Source organism: Xenopus tropicalis, chromosome 5 (genome assembly GCF_000004195.4).
Source record: "Xenopus tropicalis strain Nigerian chromosome 5, UCB_Xtro_10.0, whole genome shotgun sequence".
Taxonomy (NCBI): Eukaryota; Metazoa; Chordata; class Amphibia; order Anura; family Pipidae; genus Xenopus; species Xenopus tropicalis.
Window position 1 is genome coordinate 36,937,784 of NC_030681.2, and position 12,089 is coordinate 36,949,872.

At 40.6% G+C, this 12,089-nt stretch overlaps 1 protein-coding gene across 2 annotated transcripts; it reads right to left on the reverse strand.

Annotated features, from left to right (window-relative positions):
- Window positions 1–120: 120 nt before the first annotated feature.
- On the reverse strand, window positions 121–6,089 carry naa20 (N(alpha)-acetyltransferase 20, NatB catalytic subunit). Of its 2 annotated transcripts, NM_203779.1 has the most exon segments (7): window positions 121–540; window positions 646–1,285; window positions 2,291–2,436; window positions 3,637–3,772; window positions 4,450–4,540; window positions 5,108–5,132; window positions 5,952–6,039. In NM_203779.1, coding segments are annotated over 6 exon segments (537 nt in total). In that variant the 5' UTR covers window positions 6,005–6,039; the 3' UTR covers window positions 121–540; window positions 646–1,199.
- Window positions 6,090–12,089: the final 6,000 nt, after the last annotated feature.

A 12,089-nucleotide genomic window follows, 5' to 3' on the forward strand; every position in this document is an offset into this window, starting at 1 on the left:
ATTTAGGCGGTCAGACAGTATTTGCTTTGCAAGCTAATATCTCTGACCCTTAGTTTTTACTGCCACAATTCCTATTAATAGTCAGAAACTGGAACACAGATCTATAACAATCATTCAATATAAACTCAAACAGCAGCACATTTTATTCTGCCTACATTTGCCCCATCAGCCATTTACAGCGTCATTACCTTGTTAGCACCTGAAAACTGCAGGACATCACAGAGAATGCAGTGCAGCCATCCATGGAAGTTACACATCACAGGAATCATTTACACTGGATTCTTAGGCAAAGGTACATAATTACATCTATCAATTGTTCTTAGTGCAGCAGGAACATACACATTTCATAATCACCAAATAAAAAGGCTCTCTGAAATTCTTACTATTGCATTTTAGCAAATAAAGTAATGTTATGTACATTTTTCTGTATACTGCGCTGACAATAACCTGAATGAGAATGCTGCCACTCTCCAAGCCATATGGAAATGTCACACTAACACTACCCTAATGGGCATAAATCTACATGACTTGTGATGTTGCTCATGGCAACCAATCAGCAATTAGATTTGACCTGTCACCTTGAAGTTAGAAAACAAAAGCAAAGATCTGATTGGTTGCTATGGGCAACATCACCAGTGACATTGCCTTACACACAATAATAAAAATGCCCCTAAAAGTTAGGGACAGGCTGTAAATGGCTGTAAAAATGGCAATTTCAGACAGGAAATAAAAAGGAATATACAGGAAAATTCTACATAGAATACAATCCTAGATACATGTCGGTATTACTTTAAAAGATGAAGCTTATAAAATGCATGGCCCTCCAGTCCTAGGACACAACTCAGCAGCAAGCTGTAAATGGTCTGTAAAAATATGGATTACAGTCGGTGACATGCACTGCCAGCTCTGGTCACATTTATATTTGTGTCTGCCAGCAATATGCCTTGGAAAAGTAACTGGCCAGGTATAACTTTCCTGAATAAGAACCGACTTTACAGTGTAAGAGGCAGTAGATTAAATAGGTGTGTTTTATAAATAAACAGAAAAGTAATTATGCGTCTCTAACCATTTACTGAACTTAACTTCTCCGCTAGGAACTGTGCATATGGCCTAGCAAGCCTCAGACTGGTGTTGCTGCTTTATAGAATATGTAGATGAAATTGTCTTTTTATGACTCTGCCTAAGAACCACAGCTAAGGTTATTCAATGTCTTCTGGTCTCACAGGATGCGGTAAAGGTACAATAGATTTCTTCTCAGTGTCTCTCGACAGAGCTTTCCTCATGTCTAGGGAAACAGAAGAAATGGGTTATATCCTTATTTATTTATACATCACAAAAATATTAGGGACAGAAGACAGTAACATATTTATGTAACTTGCAGGAACAGGAGTATCTGCTGGATAACCATTTCAAATACATGTCCAGTGGACAAACATATTCCAATGTGGACTATTCTATGCATGATTTGAACCAATCCTCTACTGCCCACATCCCACAAAAAAATAAACAACACAGGCAGTTTTTAGATACTGTATTAACATTTGCATTCAATTTGATGCCTATGGAGTAATCCTTTAAAGAACATGTACACCCCACACACAAACAAATAATCAATGAACAGCCTCTTTGAAATCTTTTAATACCTGCCACACTGGTTTTCCAGAGGTTAATAGTAAGGCTGCAACATCTCCTTTATCAATTAGATTTCCTTCTACTCCTGTAACCCACTCGCCCCCTCTGGAATTTGATTCCTGGCTTGCCAGACATGCTCAGTTGTTCAGTAAGCTCAGATTACTAAACACGCCTCCAGTCTAGCAGCCAGTAAAGAGATGGCATCGCTGGTTCACATAGAAACTCGGCTCTAGCTGTCTGCTTCAATTTTTTTCTCCTGAGCTCAGCTTTACCATTACCGTGCTCAAACAAAGCAGAACTTTTATCAAAGACAGTTCTGACTGTGTGAGCCTGTATTCTTGATGAAATGTATGCTGAATAAGGGTCTGTGTGTATATGCTGTTTGCAGATTTAAATGTAATTGATTATGGATCAGAGGAAAAATGGCCACTGGGTGAAAGCTGCTATTTGCTTTAGGAAAATGTGATGGTGCTAGCAAACGGAGGGGATATATGCAGTACAAATGATGCCATTTGGGTGGGGGAGACGTGCCCAACTGATATACATTGTAGGCAAATGTAGGCTTTACATGTCCTTTAAAGAAAGCTGCATCCACTCATAGATAAAAGCAAATACAGAGTGTTTGTGCATAGGAAATAAAGACAACCTAAGATCTTACCATATGCATCTTCATCCGGTTCCCCATTGCTGGCTGAGTAATACTCTATGACAGTTCGGTACACACTGTATCCCAGCTGCTTGTACATGTTCACTGCAACTTGATTGGAGACTCTCACAAACAGATCAACAAAAAATCCTCCTTTTCTGAATAAGAGGGGAAAATAACCGACTTGATTATTATCCTTATAGTGGGAAGAGACTTAATAGCAATTCTTCATCCTACAAAGACATGGGAGGTCTCAGGATTTAATTGTGGGCCTTTGTATGAAACAAACTCTCTATTGCTCACATCATTTGATGTTTCCATTTAAAGTTTGCGCTGTGACTCCTTTCAGCAGCCATAAGCACTAAATCCCCCTTAACCATAGCTTTTATTAAATGGAGGAGAGATATATCAACCTTGAATGAGTGGGAATGGGATGAAATAAAAACAAACCTATACTTAGATTGTCCACAAGACATCATGCTTTCCCCAATATCATGGATGCTAATATAACCTTACTGGGCCTATTCAAAAATTTTCCCCCAAAACATTTCAGGACAAGGATTTGCACACTTTTATTTCATCTAACTGATTTGAAAGAGTCAGTCCTCTCCACAATTAAACTCAGGGCTCAGACTAGTACATACATCCCGCCCACTAATTAAACTGAAATATCTAACCTCTTATTGAAGTTCAACAAGACTTGGGATCCTTTGATAAGATGCTTTGCTAGGTTATGATTAATCACATCTGCAACGGTACTGTCTATGATGTGATACATGTATACCTTAAAGGAGAAGGAAAGGCAACATGCCTAACATTTTTGCACCCCCAAGTGACTTTAACAGCTTACCTTGTACCCTGGGCTGGGGCCCCTGTTTGCAGAAAACAGCACCAGCCCGGGGTACCTGGAGCGGATCACTCCCTGCTTCCGTTGGCTGAAATGCCAGCGGTCGTCGCATGCACGGTAGAGTGAAAAGCCGACTTTAATGTTTACGTTCGGCTTTTCACTCTACTGCGCATGCGCGCGCAGCGAATAACAAAGGAGGAAGCGATCGCTGCTACCCCGGGCTGGTGCTGTTTTCTGTGAACAGGGGCACCAGCCCGGGGTAAAAGGTAGGCGGTTAAAGTCACTTGGGGGTGCCTAACATTTTGGCACCCCCAAGTGACTTTTACTTTATTTCTCCTTTAAATGCCAGTCATACAACAATCATGTTAGGCTTGGGCAGGTTAGGATTTTACGCCTCCCAGGACACAAAAGGGCACAATTCCTGTAAAACTGTCATTATCAGTTTAAAGACAACATATATTTTATATTTGTGTGTCCATTTAAAAATAAACAAGAAATCCACATTTGTCACCTTTCAGAAATTTCTTCTAGTAACTCCATTAGTTTAGCTGCTAACCCGAGACGTCGGAATTCTGGTGCGACAGACAGTGCAGTGACGTGTCCATGCCATTCCTCTCGTGCTACTGAACCCTCGGCTTTTCCCATTACTGCAAACAAGGTTATTCAGGGTACACGTTAGGACTTATTATTTCAGCAATTCCTGCATTTAAGTCAAGGTAATACATGGGCTCATTAAGTTGGGTTATGTACAATAGGAGCATGAACGCTGCCTGAACTTCCAGAAATAAATGTGCATTTCTCTAGAGACTATTGCTTCCTTCATATGGCGTGCAGGCTCTGTTAGTACGTGCCTAAGGTGGCGGAAACATGTTTTGAGCATTAGGTGCTCTTTAGGACTTTGCAAGCATACCATATTAAACCCATGTTAATTGACCTGGAAATTTAATACTGAACTATATCTTATATAGGGTATATAAGGGTGCTTGCTGCAGTTTTCATTCTTTTTAACATGCAAGATGCACAACTGCTGCAATAAACACATACTTTTATAATTAAAATGTTTGTGTGTTGGATAAACGCCAACTCCAAATCAAACAAAGGCTGTTTTACTTGGGAAGGTGCATCAATGATGTATTGGTGTAATGGATATGCCAATTAGAGATACAATTTTATTTATAAACACTACTATTTATAGTTATTACAGACCCTTTGGCATGACCTGGAATTCCCAGTCTGTGGCCCGGCAGCCGTGGTTGCTAAATATAAAGAGCTTTAGATTACAACCTGTGCATTACCATGACCAATGCCTTATAATAGTACTTACTGTAACCCATGAGTTCTCCACCTGGTGCCTCTGCAACAATAAAATATTCAGGCCAGTGTGCCAAATACTGCAGGTAAAAAGGAATGCCATACTGGAGTCCTGCAGTTAAGGGAAAAAGTGAGGGTATGTCCCAAGCATTTATGTTATTACTATGATATAAATCAAACCAAAACCAAAGATTAATCCGTGCTAGTGTGCTGTCTTGACAAAACACCAAAAGAACATTTGGATGACTCTAATCAGATACTTAAATTAAACAAGAAAATTGAAGCTACTCCATGTTTGGTCCTTGTGATGTAGATAATTGGATTATCAGTGCACAGACAAACTTGGTGCAGAAATAAAAGGCATAATTACTTGAAAATGCTGTCTTCCACATTTTCACATAATTACACCAGTTTGCTGTATGTAAGGTTTCTTTTATATGGCAATTTCAATTTATGCGGCTGGAAAGGCATTGTTTAGGCATTTGTGTCCTTTACCCCATGCACTAAAGCAGCCCTTAAGTGTACTGAGAAAAGCACTGAATATGTCCATGCAGGTGGCACAAAGTGACATTTGGCTAAAATGTAAGACATTTTTCTGTCATACTGTAGCCCTTTTTTTTTTTTTACTATGGGATGAATGCTCAGCAGGTTGAGTTGAACAAAAAGGATACAGTCTCAGTTAATGGATCCAGGTTGCTGCAAAAGGAAAAACAAGCAATTAGTAATCCTCATCCTCCCTAGTGATTATTATATGCAATATTATCCATACCATAAAAGCTAGAAGGCTGATAGTTCCAGGGTGTATGTAAACCTCTTTTTCTTGGAATATATATTTATATCATAAATGATGTGCAAGGGAGAGAAATATTATATATAGGTCAGACTATGAAAGTTCCCATTCCAAAGGTGTATAGTAGGCACTGTACTGGGATTCTTATCCTAATGTTCAAGAGAACTAAAAGGGCTTATCTGAATACAAATGCCACCCCACATGGCCCAACCTAGGTTTTTTGTTTTTAGTGGTTATGTAATTAGAGTCTGTTACAGGGCAATTCCCTATACCAACCAAATAGCAGGTACCATTTACTGGTCTACCCTTTAAAGGCAAACCTTATTGGTTGCTATTGACATGAGCAAACATACACTTTGCCAATATTGTTGTATCAGTCAGCTCCTTAAATCAATTTTTCCTGCTGCAAAGCCAAGCAGTCCCTTTCAGATTGGCCATACAACAGTCTATGGTGGCTACCTACATGTTTACTCTGCAAACACACCCTTGGTACATGCAACATAAACAAACACAGTATATTACACAAGCAGCTGCAAGGTTAATGGGTTCCCCTAGAGTACTTTATAACATTAGGGCAGCTAAGTAGGCGCCCATTCTGTGTAGCAGCGCCATGTCCCCGCACAGGCAGCTCCTTCCCCTCAGCAGCCACATTCCCCCAGACATATAACAATTCCCAGCAGCCCACATCACAATCTGCCGGACGAAGCTGTCTCCTCATATCTTACATGTTGTTAAATCGAAACAAGTCATCGCATGTGAACGGTCTAAGCGATGTCATTTTCTCGTGAAGTTTTAGAACACCCAAAGAACCACGCCGGAAGTCAAACCTCTGCAGCCACCGTACTGACAGTGACGTCAACTTACTGGCGGAAGCTCGGCTGAGTGTAACGTAAGTGCTCCCAGGGAAACGCTCATATGATCGTGCTGTAAACCAAGCTTGGAGTTTCAGTGTAACCACAAACTAGGTCACCGTACGAATACACTATAATAAATGTCTTTCAGTTTGGTTTATTGTAAAATGAGATTGTTGCTTTAAAGATACAACCTAAGTACAACCTTCCCAGTGTGTATACTCATGAGTTACAGGGATGTTGGTTACAGAATGAAGATTTGTAAGTGATTATAAACATAATACAGGCTTTGTGATAGCGGGTTGTCAGTCTATGATATTGTGGTTTTATTGTTTCAGACAATACATGTACATGCTCAGTTAAAGATATGCCAACCTGCCCAATTGTTTGGGGTCCCTCTGAAACCTTCCGGTAAAGCCAAGTCTGCTTCTGGCCCCTGTTTCGTTTACCTAGCCAGTAAAATACCAGCCAAGGATGGGTCTGGTAAATTTGTAATTACCTTAAACTGGGGTTGCCACCTTTTCTGGAAGAAAAAATACCGGCCTATATTTTTATTTTTCTTCTCTATTAATAACATTGGGATCAAGCATCATTTTTACTTGCCAGGTGGCAACCATACCTTAGGCCAGTGCTGTCCAACTGGTGGCCTCTGTGTGGCCCCCCACCTGTCTGGCTGCTTTGATGTCTTACCTTTGTGTAAGATTTAAATCGTATCAGTACTGAGATTAACTGCCCTCCCTGCATGGTTCTCACCTCAGATTCAGGCTTTAAACCCCCTGTATGTCAGTATGAGAATATGACACACACAGGCAGCATAGGGCAGGCAGAGTATGGCACACACAGGCAAGGTAGGGCAGGCAAAGTATGGCACACACAGGCAGCATAGAGCAGGCAGAGTATGGCACACACAGGCAGCATAGGGCAGGCAGAGTATGGCACACACAGGAAGCATAGGCCAGGCAGGCAGAGTATGACACTCACAGACAGCATAGGGCAGGCAGAGTATGGCACACACAGGCAGCATAGGGCAGTCAGAGTATGGCACACACAGGCAAGGTAGGGCAGGCAAAGTATGGCACACACAGGCAGCATAGGGCAGTCAGAGTATGGCACACACAGGCAAGGTAGGGCAGGCAAAGTATGGCACACACTAGCAGCACAGTGCAAGGAGAGTATGGCGCACACAGGCAGCATAGGGCAGGCAGAGTATGGCACACACAGGCAGCATAGGACAAGGATAGTATGGCACACACAGGCAGCATAGGGCAGGGAGAGTCTTTAATCTTTTGATAACATGGGTGTGGTTTAAAGTGGGTTTGGTTTAAAAAGAGGGAGTGGCCAAATGTGGCTTCCATTATCGGCTCTCCACCATGTAGGCCAGAAAATTTTGGCCCCCAATACCACAGAAGTTGGACAGCACTGCTTTAGGGTATAAACTCTACAGTGCAGGAATCTCTTTCCTACTGGGGTTTCATCTCTAGTGTATTTATACTAATGTTTTGTATTTATTATGATATCCTCCCTGTGCGCACTTTTGTACACTTTAAAATTGTACAGTGCTGCGTATCCTTGTAGCACTTTATAAATAAAGTTATACATGCATACCTGTTGTTGTTAGGGATGCACGGAATACAGAATTTGGTTTGGGATTTTCCAGGTTTCAGCCTGTTCCAACAAGATTCAGATTCAGACAAGCACTTGGATCCAAATCCTTAAAATCACTTGACTTTTTGTCACATGAAGCAGAAGCTGAAAATTTCTCTTTAGTTCTTCCTTGCCCTAATATTCAAATGCAAATTAGTGTATGGATTTCGTTCGGGATTTGGCCGATATCAAAGGATTTGGAGCCGAATCCTAAAATACTGGATTTAGTGCATCCCTAGTTGTTGTCACCCCCCTCCCAGCAGCCAATCAGCAGAACAATGGGAAAGGAGCAAGATAGCAGCTCCCAGTAGATATCAGAATAGCACTCAATAGTAAGAAATCCAAATCTGGCTTGGGACTCCTCCAGTTACATGGGAGTAGGAGAAACAATAGGTTACCTGAAAATAGTTCAAATGTGTAGCGCTGGTTCCTTCTGAAAGCTCAGACTCAGGCACAATGCACTGAGATGGCACCTACACACCAATATTACAACTAAAAAAAATAAATTTGTTGGTTCAAGAAAAAAACTTTAAATGGTAGAGTGAATTATTTGCTATGTAAACTGTGTAATTTAGAAATAAAATGTACTCAATAAAAATCATGGCAGTATCCCTTTAAGGGCTCTGGCACATGGGGAGATTAGTCGCCCGCGACAAAACTCCCTGTTCGCGGGCGACTAATCTCCCCTAGTTGCCTTCCCCTGCCATCCCACCGGCAAACATGTAAGTCGCCGGCGGGATGGCACACGCAGCAGCGCGATTTCCCGAAATCCCCCAAAAAGACTCGCAATTACCACCAGTAAAATGTAGACTTGTTTTTTTTAATGTATATACTAAGCACTAGATGGCAGCAAAAATGTATACAACTTAGTTACTTAGTGGCAGTAAAAAGGGTTATGCAACCACAAGTTTTTAAACTGTGGTTACAATTCTTTTATATAGATAGCACTGCATGTGTTGATTGATGCTCAAGGGTCTACCTAGGGTTGCCCTAAGAAGATGAGGTGCAGTTTGGATGACACTGATGAAAACGTTTCTGCTTTCTTCATTCCTCATTCTGGCACCTACCTCCATTTTACTCTTTGTTAATGTTAACATAAATTTTTTTTCCAGGAGAGTTTCACCCCTGCTGGTTTTTTCATTAGCAGCACCGCCTTTCCCTTAAGGATCCCCAGTGTCATTGTTAAAACAAAATGCAAAATTTTACCTTTCAAAAAGGAAAGAAGAGCGGTGGCTGCTGGTATCGGCAGGGAATAAAGTGGGAACCTTGGGGAATGGAGGAAACAAGTAAAGTAGAGAATGACAAAGGATCAGCTGGATGCAAAGGAGGAGAGGTGATTGGTGCACTAGAAAAAGAGGACAGAGGCACCCTATGCAAGGTGGCCTAAGGAGTCATAACACTTAGGCCTAATACAGAATGCCATTTGGGTATCTACGTATAGGGGTATTGGCAGTGTCAGGTGCTAATTACTATTTACTTGCAGTTTTAGGTGATAAAATGTGTGAAAAATTGTGCATCATTTAAAAACGTTACTACAGGTATCGGACCCCTTATCCGGAAACCCGTTATCCAGAAAGTTCCGAATTACAGAAAGCCTGTCTCGCATAGACTCCATTATAAGCAAATAATTCAGAATTTTAAAACTGATTTCCTTTTTCTATGTAGAAATAAAACTGTACCTTGTAATGGATCCCAATTAAGATATAAATAATCCTTATGGGATGCAAAACAATCCTATTGGGTTTAATTAATGTTTTATTGATTTTTTAGTAGACTTAAGGTATTGAGATCCAAATAACGGAAAGACCCCTTATCCGGAATACCCTTGGTCCCGAGCATTCTGGATAATGGGTCCTATACCTGTATATGAAAACTGGTTGTGCAGAGCGCAAGGGAGCCCTGTAACTAACACCTGCAAGACAGTAAATACACTGTTCCCTTTGCTCAGTACAAGTGTGAATGCTATATTTTGCATTATTCACTTCATATGCAATTAAACAGTATGTAAGTGCATGACCATGTTCCACTTATGTGCTGTCTGACAATTGGGTACCCCAAATATGTGGCATTTAAACCACTGCAACCTTTTGAGCCTATATTATCTGGCACACACTTTTTACATTTTTTTGCATCCCTTTCAAACCATCCTGGGAAACCATTGCATTCTAGGTATAAACCATTACGGATTGTGTGTACAGCATTGCACTTAGCTCTTTGCAAAACATTAGTAAAGTAAAGTTTATTTATGCTTTCAGCACTGTTCTCCATCCAAGTGGGTAAAGCAGAGAAGGAATTAAGTAAACCAAGTGGCACATAAAATAATAATAATGTAATGAACATTATGACTGCTACAAATAAAAATGCTCTTGGTTGGGCTTAAAGGAGCAGTTCCCATTTACCTGGCAGGCCATCATCAGCATCACCAGCAGCCAGCCTGCTTTTATGCCATGGGTGTAAATCCTGCAGCCTTTTGGTTGCTGTGACTTCCATGTTCCAGGGTCACTTACACCCAGCCTGAGATCACTTCCCATTGCCTTGAATAAGATGAAAATGCTTACATGCACAATTACACAACAGTTCTTTCCAGATAATATACTTGTGCAATAACTGCCTAACATTTCATTCTTTACATGTAGGTGTACCGTATATACTCGAGTATAAGCCGATCCGAGAATAAGCCAAGGTACCTAATTTTACCTAAGAAAACTGGAAAAACTTATTGACTCGAGTATAAGCCTAGGGTGGGAAATGCAGCAGCTACTGCTAAGTTTCAATAATCAAATAATTAATAAAGGACACTCAGCGTGACCCCCTGTGAACTCTTCATAAATATATAATGTTGGCAGCTGCAGATTAGGGAAAGGTGGATGGAGCCTAAAATAATTTTACTCACTCCCATCTGAAGGCTGTGCCCGATGCCTAGAACTTCTGATAAGCAGCTACTGTGAGCAAAGCACTGAATCTGCCACCAATCAGAGGAGTGTTCTCAACTGCTGCTTGTCAGAAGTTCTAAGTAAAGTTCTAAGTAAAGGCTTCTGCATGGTGGTGAGAAAAGTTTGCTTCATAGTTTTCATTGTTCTACCTTTTATTTTTTTTAACTGTCAGGCAAGTTTGGGGAGCCTAAAGAATCTGTAATAGGCGGAATGCACACTCTAGAGTGATGGAATGAAACCACTAAGGGCACTACCTTCTTCCTGGCTATATATTCTCAGCCCACCTGGGCTTCTCATCCAGCCAGGTCCTCTAAAAGTGGGGAACTGATTACCTCAGGCATCCAGCTTTGTGCCTTTGTACCAAGGGAAAAGTAAGTGTGCATGAGTTTTGTACCAAGGGAAAAGTAAGTGTGCATGAGTTTTGTACCAAGGGAAAAGTAAGTGTGCATGAGTTTTGTACCAAGGGAAAAGTAAGTGTGCATGAGTTTTGTACCAAGGGAAAAGTAAGTGTGCATGAGTTTTGTACCAAGGGAAAAGTAAGTGTGGATGAGTTTTGTACCAAGGGAAAAGTAAGTGTGCATGAGTTTTGTACCAAGGGAAAAGTAAGCGTGGATGAGTTTTGTACCAAGGGAAAAGTAAGTGTGGATGAGTTTTGTACCAAGGGAAAAGTAAGTGTGCATGAGTTTTGTACCAAGGGAAAAGTAAGCGTGGATGAGTTTTGTACCAAGGGAAAAGTAAGTGTGGATGAGTTTTGTACCAAGGGAAAAGTAAGTGTGCATGAGTTTTGTACCAAGGGAAAAGTAAGCGTGGATGAGTTTTGTACCAAGGGAAAAGTAAGTGTGGATGAGTTTCCCATAAGATTTTTTTTAACTTTTAACCCAATATCTGACCAATAATAATAATAATTCCAGGGTGACATCCCACTTAGCTGTGTGAACCAAACCCAGTTTGGTAAAAAAGTTATTTTGCTGTGCCTGGCATCGAAACTTTTAGTATGAATTTATCGCAATTAGCTCTCTCTGGTACTTCATCATTGGCTTCAGGAATATTGGCCAAAATATCATCCCTTGGATTGGCTACACTACACTTCTACAGATTGTCTCCTGGCTTTCCCATTTTGTTTTGTGTGCTGTGTAAGGTGTTTTTTAGTCAAGGTGTAGGATTTCTACCTGTCTAAAATCAGATGTAAGAGACTCAAGGAGATCCTAATGGATCACTTTTAATATCTTTATTGTTTAACATTCCATATAAAGAACAATATATGCCCTATTAAATGAATATAGACTATAAGGATGATATGAAGATATAAGAAGTTCTAGAAGAGTTCCACTGCCCTATAAGCCATAAGGTTGTGGAAGTAAACAAAAAGGGCTACATTATTATTTATAATACAGTTTCAGGGAGTCATGTGACACAAACTGATGACATCACTAAG

Excerpts from the sequence above, each read along its gene's own strand:
- naa20 (XM_012962839.3), bottom strand. The coding sequence starts at position 6,004 with ATGACATCGCTTAGACCGTTCACATGCGATGACTTGTTTCGATTTAAC. Across the intron at positions 3,773-4,449 it reads TGGAGAACTCATGGGTTACA|TAATGGGAAAAGCCGAGGGT; the intron begins GTAAGTACTATT and ends CCTTGTTTGCAG. Across the intron at positions 2,437-3,636 it reads CTAGAAGAAATTTCTGAAAG|AAAAGGAGGATTTTTTGTTG; the intron begins GTGACAAATGTG and ends CCTCTTATTCAG.